At 37.7% G+C, this 17,063-nt stretch overlaps 1 protein-coding gene across 1 annotated transcript in view; it reads right to left on the minus strand.

The window, feature by feature from the left end:
* LOC115210196 overlaps positions 1-16,758 on the minus strand; it is a 67,207-nt gene extending 50,449 nt beyond the window's left edge. Inside the window, exon 1 of the mRNA XM_029778663.2 lies at positions 16,524-16,758. Within this exon, the coding sequence (XP_029634523.1) occupies positions 16,524-16,593 (70 nt within the window). The 5' untranslated portion in view covers positions 16,594-16,758. The remainder of the gene's footprint in view (positions 1-16,523) is intronic.
* Between the last annotated feature and the right edge of the window lie 305 nt (positions 16,759-17,063).

Below are 17,063 nucleotides of genomic sequence, written 5' to 3' on the forward strand. Positions count from 1 at the left end.
AAACATTAAAACGAAACAAAAATTACCAATAATAATAATAATATATCTGAACTTTTTCCAGAATCGCTCCCTTTCTAATTTTGGAGATGGAGAAATTCATTTTGATAAATATAAGAGTTTTTCTCTAACGATATTGGAAATAGAAATTTGAATGCAAATCCAAATTAAATTTGCATCAATAAAATATATTAGTATCAAGTAATGAAAGCAAACAAAATAAAACTTAAATTTTTTTCTTAGAGAATAACCTCTTTTTAAAATTGTGTCTCAGTGTTTGACTTCAAGTTGCAATAATTTCCTCCTAATGGGGTCAAGGTACAGGTTTGTATCCTTTCACTAGAAAATACATTGAGTATGTAGTTCACACTACTTAGCTATAAATATGTTCCACTTTAGGACTTCTTGCTGATTTGAATAGCAGCTGTATAAAATTAATACATGCTCTACTAACTTATAGTGTGAGTATCAACTATTTCTACAAATACATTTTCAAGAGCAATATGCTCTACTTGATTGAGTTGCCTTAGACTTCATGCTCTTGAAGTCTTCACTGGAGACCCTGTGACTCAATAGATTAGTTATAAATATGTCCAACTTTAGAACGTCTTGGTATTTTGAATAGCAGCTGTATAAAATTAATAACTGTGAAATTCAACCATTTCTACAAATACATTTTGAGGAGTAATAGGCCCAGCTTGTTTGAAGTCTTCACTGGTGACACTGTGACCCAATAGATTAGCTATAAATATGTACCACTTTAAAATTTGTTGCTGTTTTGAATAGCAGCTGTATAAAATTAATACATGCTCTACAAAATTACAGTACAAGATTTAACCATTTCTGAAAATACATTCTGAAGAACAATGGATGGATGGAAGCACTCCGTCGGTTACGACGATGAGGGTTCCGGTTGATCCGATCAACAGAACAGCCTGCTTGTGAAATTAATGTGTAAGTGGCTGAGCACTCCACAGACACGTGTACCCTTAACATAGTTCTCGGGGATATTCAGCGTGACACAGAGAGTGACAAGGCCGGCCCTTTGAAATACAGGTACAACAGAAACAGGAAGTAAGAGTGAGAGAAGTTGTGGTGAAAGAGTACAGCAGGGATCACCACCAACCCTGCCGGAGCCTCGTGGAGCTTTAGGTGTTTTCGCTCAATAAACACTCACAACGCCTGGTCTGGGAATCGAAACCGCGATCCTACGACCGCGAGTCCGCTGCCCTAACCACTGGGCCATTGCGCCTCCACAGAAGAACAATAGGCTCTGCTTGATTGAGTTGCCTTAGACTTCATGTTCTTGAAGTCTTCATTGGTGATCCTGTGATCCAATTGATTAAGGAACTAACCACTGCCCACTTCTTAGTTTCAGTTAAGAGCTAAGTTTTATGAATTTGAAACTCACCACCCTGTATCCCACCAAACTGAGAAAAATAAAATAAATAAAATAAGTAAAAGCATCCATGCAGGGGCTATGTAAAAGCACTTGTGCCAGTAAGAGCACTAAAAACACTATAAAGTGGTTGGCATTTGGAAGGGTATCCAACCATAGAAACCATGCCATTTTAGTGATGTAAATGGAACCCGAATAATTCTTCTGTCTATTTTTGCAAGGCATCATCATCATTGTCATTCAACGTCGATTTTCCATGCTGGTATGGGTTGCACGGTTTTACAGGTAACAATCCAATTACACAAACCACAGTTACCATCTCTGAAGAGCACAAGGTTACATAATTGGACTATTACATAACACTCCATCAATCCCCTAATGTGAAACCAATTGGTAAGATTGGCAGCAATGGATATATAATACTGTACACTTCTATTTATATATGTATGTATATATATATACATACATACATACATACATACAGAGTGAGACAGAGAAATGCTCACATGTACAGCTAATTGAGTATAGATACCTGGACATTTATAAAAATGTCTATGCATGCAGATAAGTTGATGCATATATATTGATGTCTTTACATACAAAAACTTTATATATATATATATATATATATATATATATATATATACACAGGCATTCATATATATACCAGTGGTTCTCAACTGGGGTCCATATAAAGTTTTGCAGTTAAAATTTATGAGTAATAAATTGGTTATACTTCTACAATACACAAAATATTTTAATAGTTTTCTTTATACAATTCCTAATAATATTTAATTATCATCATCATCATCGTTTAATGTCCGCTTTCCATGCTAGCATGGGCTGGACGATTTGACTGAGGGCTGGCGAACCAGATGGCTGCACCAGGCTCCAATCTGATCTGGCAGTGTTTCTACAGCTGGATGCCCTTCCTAACGCCAACCACTCCGAGAGTGTAGCGGGTGCTTTGACGTGCCACCGGCACGAGGGCCAGTCAGGCGGTACTGGCATCGGCCACACTCAAAGGGTGTTTTCTTATGTACCACCTGCACAGGAGCCAGTCTAGTGGCACTGACAACAACCTCGCTTGAATGTTTTTTCATGTGCTACCAGCACAAGTACCAGTAAGGCGACGCAGGTAACAATCACGCTCAAATGGTGTTTCTTTTCACGTGCCATTGGCATGGAGGCCAGCTTGTTGCTCTGGCAACAATATACAATAAAACTTTTTTTGATATACAGTATATGACTGGAGGTCCAGTAGAGTAAAATAGGAATTGAATGGATCTATAGGTTAAAAAATGGCTGAAAACTATTGCTATATACCTTTTAGAAAACTAGAAAACAGTTTCATTTCTCTGGAGAAGGGATTCTGAATAAAATGAAATTACACACACACACTCAACACATGTGCAATACACACATATGTGCACAAGTGTGTATGTGTGTGTATGTTTGTGTGTTTGTGTATGTATGTATGTATGCATATGTGAGTGTGTGTGTGTGTGTAATGAATTAATTGGTTGATGTGGCTGTTTAACTCTGGGTCAGGTTTAATTAAGCAAACCTGTGATCCAGCTATGGAGCAGCCATGAACATTCCAGATTTTATTTTCAGCCACAAACATTCCATTTTATTTTCAGAGACACTGTGACATTCCATTTTATTCTCAGACACAGTGTAACATTCCATTTTATTTTCAAACACATTCCATTATATTTTTGAGACATTCCATTGTTTTGTTTTTTTCAAACATTCTGCTGTTTTGAAACAAAGTGTGACTAAAATCGCATTATCCAATATGATCTACCAGTCTGGAACTAATATTTTGCTCAACATATCAGTCTCCTGGAAACCTGCTTAGAAACATGCAACAAGATACCATACTCTGAACATCTTGCCTGCCTGCGCTTTTAATTTTTTACTTATACATATGCAAACAATTGAATTTATTGAATTATTCTACTTCTTAATTACATAAGTATTCCACATTAAAATACAAACCCAAAACCAAAGAAAATATAATCAGTTAAAAAGGAAGAAAACAAAATGAAAGAAAGCATCAATTCAACACTAAATGCATTGATTGGTCACACACCACAAGACTCAGTGGAACCTACTGAAGCAAGCCAACATGCTCACAGCATTAATGCAGGTAATCGTGAGTCTAAGGTGTTGGAACAGCCAAGCACCTTCGTGGGTATCACCTGACACCTCAGTAAGGCAAGCCACCAACACTGACAAGAACTTAGCTGTCCAAATGTCTCAAATGCTATAAGCTGGAAGAAATGGTTTACCAACAAGTCCTAATAAATAATAATAATAATGAAATTATTGTATACAGTGCTCAGGTGCACCGCAACTTGTCAAAAGTGCGTATAAAGTACATGCAGTAATGTACAAATGTCTGGTAAGTGAATAGTGTATGAGTCAGATACATGCTTGCATGTGTATGGAGGGGAGAAAATCAGGTGTAGCGTTGGCGAATCTCTGGAAGCATGGAAGTTTTGAAGGATGCAGTGCTCCGACAACTAACAACTGATGCCAGCAGTTTGTTCCACACTTCAGCAACTCTTAGCATGAAAAAATGTTTCCAAAAGTCATGGAAGACTTTATAAACATGTCCATGGGTGTTAGACAGGTGGAGTTTGAAAAGTTTAATACTTAAAGATTTTGTTCTTTTCGTCTATGGAAGCAGTAATCCTCCCATTTTTCACAGCATCCAAGATGTGAGAGAGAGAGCAAAGGTGTCACTGGCTGTGGCATCCTAAAGGGGCACCTACTTGTAATCCAGGGATGAAGGATAAGAACATCTGGTCTCCTCCTATCACTTCTGGATAATTCCACTGACTCCAGAACTGAGGGGATATCTACTTGAGCTATGACCTGCTTAATGATTAGGTTTAGCTAAGTGTAACAAGTGAAATGATCAGCATTTAGGTGGTAAGACAAACCATGAAAGCCTGTGGGGTCAAGGGCCTACTACAGCAACATTTCAGTCCTCCACAAATGTTGGATTTCACTCTGAATGCAATGGCGATGTGGAGCTCATCCGGACTGAGCAGACCCCTATTGTTAGCCACAAGCAGGGCATCAATCCTGTTCCCTGAGAATTGTGCACTTATGGAAAGTAGGTGACATCTTGAAAATCTATCAGATTAATCAAAGAGAGAGTTGAATGTGTCACTTGATTCTCAGTTTCCATTTATCCTCATCTATATCAAGAAGTGACAAACCCAGCTCTCTCTACTGTAGCATATACAAGTGAGATGTGATTCTCCAACTGTCAAAGTGAGCAGCACCCTGAATAAGAACTAGATAAATCATGGAAGCCTGTCTTATGCAGACATAGAAAACAGACATAAAAGGATTGTGATGAAGATACGCATAGAGGCGCAGGAATGGCTGTGTGGTAAGTAGCTTGCTTACCAACTTCATGGTTCCAGGTTCATTCCTACTGTGTGGCACCTTGGGCAAGTGTCTTCTACTATAGCCTCGGGCCAACCAAAGCCTTGTGAGTGGATTTGGTAGATGGAAACTGAAAAAAGTATATGTGTGTGTGTGTGTGTGTGTTTGTCCTCCCGCCATCACTTGACAACCGATGTTGGCGTGTTCACGTCCCTGTAATTTAGCAGTTTGGCAAAAGAGACCAATAGAATAGGTACTAGACTTACAAAGAATAAGGACTGGGGTTGATTTGTTCGACTAAAGGCAGTGCTCCAGCATGGCCGCAGTCAAATGACTGAAACAAATAAAATTAAAAAAAGTCACACACACACACATACACCCCCCCTCTACTTACAAATACACTGGGTCTAGATTTACTTTCCATCCTCCTCTCCTGGGTCAACACATACCAGTGATACGCTGGAGTAAATTCATTAGCTTTAATGTCCTCACCACCACCACCACCACCACTTATAAAACAGGTAATATACCCTTTAAAAAAAAAATCAATATTTATGTTACCAGTCAGTAACTATTTTCTGAATTCGTTTAGCGAAGCTTCAGACACCAAATAAAATGAAAATGCACCGAAGAATTTTGAAAGAATTTATCAAGCATACAAGAAATTCCAAACAGTTGTTTTAAATCACATACATTTCATATATAAAAAAAAAAGGAAAAAGAAATGCTTTGGTTATTAAGCAGAAAGCTAACAACTCCAAATAAATATTGTATTAATCCTAAGTAAAGATTGTCCTTAAATTACTTTGGAAATGATTTTTTTTAGTGCTTTTTGTGTCATTCGCTTCTTGGGCTATTTTCTGTTCTGATGTTGTAGGTTTATTTCTGTTGTTAAACATACACATCGCAAACCAGAAATACTTGCTCTACATTAAACAGAACACATCTCAAGCAATCAAGGGAAAGTCCCGAGGGCCAGTCAATCTGCTAAAAATAGCAGTTAAATCTATCTCTTCCAAATTACACCATGCCATCTTACAAATGATTGATGATGATGATGACGACAACTATGTCGACAACACTGCTGCTGCTGCTGCTGCTGGTGTTGATGATGGTGATGATGATGATATGATGATGATGATGATCTGGTTTATTATTTTATCATTTTCTAACTTCTTATCTGTTTAAATAGGAAAGCCCAATAAAATCTTGTATTTCTCCGACTGAAGCACTCTTTCAACGTGATAGTCATGCAAAGTATTTCCAGTTTCAAATCCCCCATTCCTGATAAAGCTTCTAGTGCAAAACTTTTACAACGTGGCAGCTCCGTTGTGTGACTTTTAGAGGCCCCCGGCAACTTTTTGTTTTGAAGCCCCATCCCTTCAATCAAAATTCATAAACTATGTACCTTTCATTCATAGCTATAATTTACTTTATTCTACCTGAAGTTCAATATTTCACACTATCCCGAAGAACATCTTTAAAAGTACAACAAATTAAATTTATTTATGTTTATTACAAATTTCAGTAAGTAAAACTTCCAGATATGAATAAAAGAGCACTTTTATAATCCAGGTAACTTTCAGACATACACAGTGCTCTTTTCGCTTCGCGAATCATTGATCAGTTCAGATTAATCAAGCTGAGAGCTAAGTTTTGTCTTCAATAGATATTGTAGACAATCTACAAAGTCTGGTATACATACATGGTAAATTGTAATATTTTTACAAGAACTTTTGCAGGTACAATGTATTACCATTTTATTTCTTGAAATTTTCAGTTAATATAGTTTAATTCTTGTTCAACATCTTAACCAAAGTAAATAAATGACTCATCTGTGTACTTTGATCTTAACATGGGGCCCCTCAACCATGGAGGTCTCCTGCGACCGCAGGGGTTGCAGGGGCTTAACGACGGCCCTGCAAATTGGTAATGCCTCCATTCCTTACATTCTCCTTGTGCCAACTTGGGACATTCTGCAACAATGGGTGCCACTGTTTCATCCCAAATTCCACACACTCCACATTTTGCTGACATTTTCTCTCCAAACATATATTTTCTCAATATGATGTAAATAAAGAAGATGAGAAAATTTTTTAAAATGTAATCCCTTAAAATTTGAGATTGTGTAAATTTGGAATATGAAAACTGTAAATGTTGTGCCTATAGTCATTGATGCATTAGGAACTGAGAATAATGATATAGATAAATGATTGAAGGAGACTGGAATGGAATGTTCTGTAGAACCTCTACAGAGAGTTGTATGCTTGAAAAATTCTTTGAAAATTCTTTAGTAAAAGGGGGAAAAAATGCATTTCCATTTTATTTGGGGTCTGAAGCCTTGTTGAAAGAGTTCAGAAAATAATTACTGACTGATAACATAAATATGGATTTTTTTTTTTAAAGGGTATATTACCTGTTTTATAAGTGGTGGTGGTGGTGGTGGTGGTGGTGGTGGTAGCGAGGACATTAAAGCTAATGAATTTACTCCAGCATATCACTGGTATGTGTTGACCTCAGGAGAGGAGGATGGAAAGTAAATCTTGACACAGTATGTAAGTAGAGAGATGTGTGCCCCTATGATAGCAGATTTGATACCAAAGAAATTGAAAAAAAAATTGAAAAATATCAGAATCAAGCTAGAGAGCTTAAATGACTGTGAAAGACCAAAGCAGCAATTATTCCTGAGATAATTGGTGCACTTGGCACAACACCGAAAATGCTATCCAAAAGACTGGAAGAGATTGGATTTGAAACTCACTTTGGTACTTAATTTATCGACCACAACTGGTACTTAATTTATCGACCCCAAAAGAATGAAAAGCAAAGTTGACCTCAGCAGAATTTGAACACAGAATATAACGACAAACAAAATACCACTAAGCATTTTGTCCGGCATGTTAATGTTTCTGCCAGCTCGCCATCTTAGAACAATAATAATAATAATAAAACAAGAGCACTCAGAAAGTGCAAACTTCTGCCAAGGCAACATCAACATCCTCTCAACGATTACCCAGAGATGATTTTTAAAATGAGAATATCTGAAATAAACTCGACTGCTCTCACAAATGAGAATACTAAAAATGAACCCAACTGCTCTCAAAAATTAAGTTTAAAAAATTGAAAAATTATCCAGAATCCTTGTCCGTTATTGGATCAATTCCAAAATCTAATCAGTTCGTGCCAGTCATGAGACCAAACATCCCTGTAAGTTTCATCCAAATCCATCCAGCAGTTCTTGAGATATCTTGTCCATAAACAAACAAACATGACTGAAAACAATACCTTTGCCTTCGCTAAGGTAGAGGTAATGAGAATAAAAATACACAGGCGCAGGAGTGGCTGTGTGGTAAGTAGCTTGTTTACCAACCACATGGTTCTGGGTTCAGTCCCACTGCGTGGCACCTTGGGCAAGTATTTTCTACTATAGCCTCGGGCCGACCAAAGCCTTGTGAGTGGATTTGGTAGACGGAAACTGAAAGAAGCCCGTCGTATATATGTATATATATATATGCATGTGTGTGTTTGTGTGTCTGTGTTTGTCCCCCTAGCATTGCTTGACAACCGATGCTGGTGTGTTTATGTCTCCGTTACTTAACGGTTCAGCAAAAGAGACCGATAGAATAAGTACTGGGCTTACAAAAGAATAAGTCCCGGGGTCGAGTTGCTCGATTAAAGGCTGTGCTCCAGCATGGCCGCAGTCAAATGACTGAAACAAGTAAAAGAGTAAAAGAGTATTAAATGAAATAAAAGACATATAATTACAACTGGAATGTCTTTAATCATATGTCTGCTTGATTAGGACCAACTTGGGAGTAAGCAATAACAGCTTTATTCTCTACTGTAATATTTGATTGGGGTCAGTAATGATATCAAAGTTTTTCCACAATCCTCTTCATAGTTTTGTATTTTGTTGATGTCTTCCTTGTTTTTTGTGTTTTTTTTAGATACAGTATGTTTCACTATTCTGCATAGGTGCAAACATGAGCATGTGGTTAAGAAGCTCACTTTGCAACCGTGTGGTTTCAGGTTCAGTTTCACTGTGTGGCACCTTGGCCCCCAAACCAACCAATGCTTTGTGAGTGAATTTGGTAGATGGAAAATGTGTGGAAGCCTGCTATGTGTGTGTGTGTGTGTGTATGTGTGTGTGTATGTGTCTGTGTGTGTGCGTGTGTGTGTGAGAGAGAGAGAGTGTGTGTGTGTGTGTGTGTGTGTGTGTGTGTGTGTGTGTGTGTGTGTGTGTGTGTGTGTGTGTGTGTCTGTGTCTGTGTGTCTGTGTGTCTGTGTGTGTGCAAGAGTGTGTCTTTGTGTTTGTGCTTCTCCATTCCCTGAAATTTAACAGCCAATGTTGATTTGTTTAAATTCCTGTAACTTAGCAGTTTGGCACAAGAGACTGATAAAATAAATATCAGACTTTAAAAAAAACAGTGTTTTGAAGGGTTTCAACTTAACAATACAAACACACACACACACACGAACGTACACACACACACATAAACGCACACACCTGCTATTTCTAGTGAGTCAAACAATAGTGAAGAGGTTCTCTTGCTGGCTCATATCTCATTCAGTGTTAGATGAAGGCGGCTTCAATGACTCCAAAATTGGGAGACTCAGAGTCACTGATGTTTGTTGGCTGAGTGTCAGGTGTTAACGATACATATTAGGTTGTTTGATTGATAAAGGAAGCAGGTGTTTATGATACACATTCCAGTTTTCCGTAACATAGGGAAGCATCAGGAATATAATTATTTATTTATTTACTACCCACAAGGGGCTAAACACAGAGGGGACAAACAAAGACAGACAAAGGGATTAAGTCGATTCCATCGACCCCAGTGCGTAACTTGTACTTAATTTATCGACCCCGAAAGGATGAAAGGCAAAGTCGACCTCTGCGGAATTTGAACTCAGAACGTAACGGCAGACGAAATACTATTTCTTTACTACCCACAAGGGGCTAAACACAGAGGGGACAAACAAGGACAGACAAAGGGATTAAGTCGATTCCATCAACCCCAGTGCGTAACTTGTACTTAATTTATTGACCCCAAAAGGATGAAAGGCAAAGTCGACCTCGGCGGAATTTGAACTCAGAGCGTAACGGCAGACGAAATACGGCTACGCATTTCGCCCGGCATGCTAACGTTTCTGCCAGCTCGCCGCCTTATAGGAATATAATTATTAAGGTGGTGAGAATAGGTGATGTGATATAGAGGCTTGGACTGGATGAGTGGACAAGACAGAGGTGACTGTGGAAAATGATGGAGTGAAAAATGATTTGTACACACAAGATATAATGTGTGTGTGTGTGTGTGTGTGTGTGTGTGTGTTGTGTGTGTGTGTGTGTCCTTTACAAGGAGGAAGAATCCTTAACTCAAGAGTTGCTGCAATGGGAAGCAGAACATCAAGTTACTGAGTTATCGTCAGACTGGAGAACTGACTAAGACAAGTGCTTGCTGTAGAACAAACTCTACTTATGTCGTTAAAGGGACAGGTGACAGTGTTAAAATGGGCAACTGGTTAGGTCAAGCCTATGATATTACCATCAGCACCTGATGTGTACATAGTTCACCAAACACTTCTCATGAAACACCTGCACCTGTTCCAAGCCTATGAAACTAATGTCTACACCTGATATGTACATTGTTCACTTAACACCTGGACCTAAGATGTCTACTCAAAATTTAATTAATAAAATAAAGAACGACTACCTGGTTCAATTCTCATCTCAGACGTTGAAATTGTATCAAAATTTGATATGGCTTTGATAACAGAATTATCTTTCAAAGTTAGTTTGGATTAGAGTCCTTTTTTTTTATTATTTTAAGAAAGGTATTCAATGATTTTTAAAGATTAGCAATGTTTGAAGGATAAATCTTGACATATGATGGTTAGAATAATTGTCAGAAAACTGACTCTCGTGAACAAAGATACAGTGTACAGTGTAAAACTGTACACTGTATCTTTACACTGTAATCCAAAGACATTCAATATACATTGTGGTGTGGTGGTGGCGATGACAATGACAACTACGATGATGAAGACAACAATGATGACAATGATGATGATGATGATGATGATGATGATGATGCATTCCATGCTGGCATGAGTTGGATGGTTTGACAAGGAGCTGGCTAACAGGAAGCTGACCAGACTCCAACTGTCTGTTGTGGCATGGTTTCTACAGCAGGATGCCTTTCCTAATGCAAACCACTTGACAGAGTGTAGGCGCAGGAGTGGCTGTGTGGTAAGTAGCTTGCTAACCAACCACATGGTTCTGGGTTCAGTCCCACTGCGTGACATCTTGGGCTGGTGTCTTCTGCTATAGCCTCGGGCCGACCAAAGCCTTGTGAGTGGATTTGGTAGATGGAAACTGAAAGAAGCCTGTCGTATATATGTATATATATGTATATGTATGTGTGTGTATATGTTTGTGTGTTTGTGTTTGTCCCCCTAGCATTGCTTGACAACCGATGCTGGTGTGTTTATGTTCCCGTTACTTAGCGGTTCGGCAAAAGAGACCGATAGAATAAGTACTGGGCTTACAAAAGAATAAGTCCTGGGGTCGAATTTCTCAATTAAATGTGGTGCTTCAGCATGGCCGCAGTCAAATGACTGAAACAAGTAAAAGAGTAAATAGAGAGAGTGTACTGGGTGTTTTTTATGTGCCACCAGCATGAGTGTGTTTATGCAACACCGGCACAGGTGCCTTTTAAATGGCACTGGCACCTGAAAGCCTGTATGTGTGGAAGGCCACAATTTCACTGAGTGGTTAGTCACTACAATTGTTAGTATTTGCAGTTTCTAGACATCACAGTTAATAGATATCATACATAGATAAGGCGGTGAGCTGGCAGAAACGTTAGCACGCTGAACGTAATGCTTAGCAGTATTTCGTCTGTCGCTACGCTCTGAGTTCAAATTCCGCCAAGGTCAACTTTGCCTTTCATCCTTTCGGGGTCGATACCAGTTATGCACTGAGGTCGATATAATCGACTTAATCCGTTTGTCCATCCTTGTTTGTCCCCTCTGTGTGTAGCCCCTTGTGGGCAGTAAAGAAATAAGATATCATAGATAGTGTGGTTGCTTAGTGTTGACTTATGATCAAAAGCATTCCAGCTGTGACCACCTGGCATTTTTTTAGACATAGTCTGTCAAGGATTACACTATTTAATGTGTCTTACGAACATAGTATATCTTCTTCTTCTTGTAAATGTGCCCTTTTAAAGCCTAGCCAGGTTCATGGGCCCAGTTTCCTGGTTTCTATGGCATATGTGCTCCCCAGCTGGACGGGACGCCAGTCCATTGCAGCGTTACTCATTTTTGCCAGCTGAGTGGACTGGAGCAACATGAAATGAAGTGTTTTGCTCAAGAACACAACGCATCGCCCGGTCCAGGAATCAAAACCATAATCTTACAATCATGATGCTGATACCATAACCACTAAGCCACGTGCCTCCACATAGTTTATCTTGAGCTACATTACTTAATATCTTTCAAACAGTCTCTTTAGGACTACAGTCTTTAAGGTATATTTCAGTGATAGTCTGTCTAGGACTAGATTATTTAATGTGTTCTACAGACATGGTGTACCTAAGATTATATGATTCAGTGAATCCTATTTTTTTTAAATAGTAGGGTGTGCTTTGAGGAAGATTTCACATCTATTTCTAGCAGGCTAAACAACAGCATAGAGCAAGTGTTCCCAACATGAATGTTAGGATTGTAAGATTGTAAGATGGTATTTTAGTTGCTGCAACAAAGAAGGAAAATATATACTTTATTAAAATCACTTTACACTATAGAATTATCAACGAGCTCTTAGAATATATTTATTCTATTAAGCACTCCAAGAACTTTGTTTTCCTGTATCTGTAGACTCAACCCTTTAACAGCAGAGCACATCAACTGATGATCTGCAAAACATCTCATCCTATGGGTTTCATTTACTCTTTTACTCTTTTACTTGTTTCAGTCATTTGACTGTAGCCATGCTGGTGCACTGCTAAGTTATGGGGACATAAACAAACCAGCACCTGTTGTCAAGCTGTGGTGGTGGTGAGGGGAACAAACATGGGACACACATATATATACATGCATATATATATTTCTTTACTGCCCACAAGGGGCTAGACATAGAGGGGACAAACAAGGACAGACAAAGGGATTAAGTTGATTACATCGACCCCAGTGCGAAACTGCTACTTTTTTAATCAACCCCGAAAAGATGAAAGGCAAAGTTGACCTCAGCGGAATTTGAACTCAGAACATAACGACAGACGAAATACCGCTAAGCATCTCACCTGGCACGCTAACGTTTCTGCCAGCATATATGCATGCACATATATGAAAGGCTTCTTTCAGTTTCTGTCAACTGAATTCACTCACAAGGCTTTGATCCGTCTGAGGCTAAATAGTAGAAGACACTTGCTCAAGGTGCCATGCAGTGGGACTCAATCCTGAACTATGTGGTTGGAAAGCAAGTTTCTTACCACATAGCTACACCTGTGTTGTTAATTAATATTAGTTATCTATTGTTATTATGTGTTATTTATTGCTATTAATTACCTGTAGTTATCTAATAATAGTTATAAGTATTTAACAAGTATTCTTTGTATCTACTAACTATAACAGCTAACAACTGCAGTAAGTTATAATATCCAACTAGAGAACCTCCATGCCAGTGGTTTACAACCTTTTCTATATCCTGCACATCTACATAATTTTTTAATTCATTTTGGCACCCCCTACAGAGTAATATCTTCATTTGAAGATGAAGGAGTCAATTTTTTAATAGATAATTAATTTTGTTTTTAATTAAACCCTTTGTCTGTCCTTGTTTGTCCCCTCTATGTCTAGCCCCTTGTGGGCAGTAAAGAAATATATATATGCATGTATATATATGTGTGTCCCATGTTTGTTCCCCTCACCACCACCACAGCTTGACAACAGGTGCTGGTTTGTTTATGTCCCCATAACTTAGCAGTTCAGCAAAAGAAACCAATAGAATAAGCACCAGGCTTTAAAAAAATAAGTCCTGGGGTCAATTCATTCAAATAAAAATTCTTCAAGGCAATGCCCCAACATGGCCACAATCTAATGAGTGAAAGAATTTTAAATTATATAAAAAAAACAATAGCTAACAAATAATAATCCTTTCTAATTTTTGCACAAGACCAGAAATCTTTTAAGAGATGGGGTACCTTGATTACATCAACCCTGGTGTTCAAGCAGTACTTGATTTATCAATCACGAAAAATGAAAGATAAAGCTGACCTCTGCAATGTTTGAAGTTAGAACACAAAATGCCAAAAGAGATGCAGTTAGGCATTTGTCTGACCTGGGCACAATTCTGTCAGTTTGCTGCCTTAAGATAATAGATGATAATAATAATAATAATAATAATAATAATAATAATAATAATAATCTCTGGCTGCCCAGTCCTGGCTAAGAAGGATTATATTTACAGACATGACAGAGTTGGGACCTACATACACTGGAAGCTATGCCAACATTATGGAATAACAACAGAAAAAAGATGGTATAGGCACACACCAGAAAATGTTACAGAAAATGAGAAAGCAACCATATTCTGGGATATGCCGATACACACAGATAGAGAAATTAAGGCCAACAGACCAGATATAATTGTCAGAGATTATGAAGAAAAAAATGCTTTCTAATTGATGTATCAATACCAGCAGATGACAACGTGTCTCTAAAAGAAATTGAGAAACTTTCAAAATACAAAGACCTGGAAATAGAGGTAACCAGAATGTGGAATCTAAAAACAGAAACAATTCCTATCATAGTAGGTGCATTAGGCATGATAAAAAAATATTCAGACAAATACATAACAAAAACACCAGGACTTACAAACACATATAACATACAGAAAATTGCACTACTAGGCACTGCACACATCCTACGTAGAACACTTTCCATACAATAACCATCAGAGCATCACAACAAATCACAGCACATACCCAAGGCACACAGAGCTGCTCGGTAGTGAAGTGAAAGCACGCTATAAAAATAAAACTACTGAAGAATAATAATAATAATAAACTAAAACAATACCTGTTGTCATAGGTGCCCTGGGAATGATAGCAAAAGGGGGTGATTGCTACCTAGCTCAGATACCAGGAAACCCCAAAATGGTAGAAATTCAAAAGATAGTGCTCATGGGAACTGCTCATATCCTACGCAAAATACTTTCTATGTAATCTCAAGTTTTAAAACAAACACATAATTTTCTTATGGTTTCTTAAACATTCACTAGTACAACACTATGTACAAAACCAAATATATGGCACCCTAGGCAGAACACCAACATGAACTTCCAACTTGTCTCTTGAGGTCTCTGGTTGAGACTTGGAGCCAACTTGTGCAAATGCAAAGCAAAAGTCAAACATAAAATAATAATAATAGTAATACTACTACTACTAATAATAATAATGATAATAATAATTTCAAAGTTTTTCCGCAAGGGTAGCTTGGGGGAGGGGGTTAAGTCGATTACATCGTCACCAGTGCGTAACTGGTACTTAATTTATCGACCCCAAAAGGATGAAAGGTAAAGTCAACCTCGGCAGAATTTGAACTCAGAACATAGTGATGGGCAAAATACTGCTAAGCATTTCGCCTGGTGTGATGATGATGATGATGATAACAACAACAACAACAACAACAATAATAATAATAATAATTATAATGATAATGATAATGATAATGATAGTTACTTCAATTCAAGTTTTTCAATTCCCTGTCTTTTTTCCTCAGTTTATTACCCTGATATTGGATTACTAAATTAATACGCAATAAATATCATTGTTCATGAAGACTAAATTCTCACATTGTCTGTCACAAGGTTTCAGATTTTCATGGGAAGTGTAAAATTACTTAAACTAACCCCAGTACATGTACGGCAGTTATTTTATCTAACCTCTGACAAGGATGAAAGAACTTAACAACCACAGGAATTAGAACACAAGACACAGAAGGATGTTTAAAACTTTGGTGTCAGTCCAGTAATTTTAAGGGCGGGATAATCAGCTCTAAAAAGATGAAAGGTAAAGTTGCTCTTGGTGGAATTTGAACCCAGAACGCAAAGAGTCAAATGAAATTCTGTTGAGCATTTAGATAGATATAACTAAATACCACAGCCCATTTATCTCATTGTTCTAAAACAACTCATTTCTGTCATTCACTTTTTTTTAACTCTTAAATTCCAAACATAAAAATAATTAGGGAGATGTACTCGCATAGCAAGTGATTTGATCTGAGATCGTGTGCTGAAACGAAAACAATTGCAGCATGGAAGGTGTTTGTAAGCCATTTAAGAAACACACAAAAGCCGTTCGATTCACTTCAACATTAAAGTTTAATTTGTCAAAAAATTTTCGTTGCTAAAATCCGCGACCTGTTCACTGATAAAAATCCGTGCTGCGGAAAATAATGTTTTCTTAAATTTATTTTCATTCTCAAACATACCAAATAATAAATGTTTGAATTAACAGTTAACAGTCTTTGTGTAATTTTGAATGGTTAATATGTGTCTTCCATGCTTTAATTGTTATTTTAAAATCATTTTCCAAATATTTTCAATGAAAATATTTAGCATCAAAAATAAAAATAAACAAAATGATTGTCAACAAACTGACAGGTAAGCTGAATAATTTGACAGTCATAATGAGAAAAAAGCAGAATTTCTTACCTTTAGAAAAAACGGTAACAAATGAGCAGGTTAACAGGATAAGGAACCCTCTTACTACAGAGTATGGCATCTCTCTTCTGGCTCTTACAGATGTAGTCTTCTCAGTAAGTCTTAAAAGTCCTATGTCAATCTCACCTAAAGTGCCGGCTTTATATATACACCAATGATGTGCCAATCATCAGCTTTCACCCAGTCGAGGTGGAATCTCTTTCTTTCTCCCTTTCTGTCTCTCTCTTCATCCTATCTCTCTCTCCTTGTCATTCTTGTCCCCCACCTCTCTCTCTTTCTCTCCCTTGCTCCTTTTACTTCCTGTTCTCCACCACATACACAGGGATCTTGCTGCAGAGTCCATGGCACTAACAAGTACAGCCAATTTAGTCTAGCCTTGGTGTATCCATAGCAACACTTATGTGACCAAAAATACCATTTATCTGAAGCTATTACAAGAAAGTCAACACTAACTGTCACACTTTGCAGAGCCTTTCTCAAGGAGTTTCATTTAGATTTTAACTATTTTAACTCTGTAAATAATAACACTAT

The sequence above is a fragment of the Octopus sinensis genome, linkage group LG4 (genome assembly GCF_006345805.1).
Source record: "Octopus sinensis linkage group LG4, ASM634580v1, whole genome shotgun sequence".
In the NCBI taxonomy this organism is placed as follows: domain Eukaryota; kingdom Metazoa; phylum Mollusca; class Cephalopoda; order Octopoda; family Octopodidae; genus Octopus; species Octopus sinensis.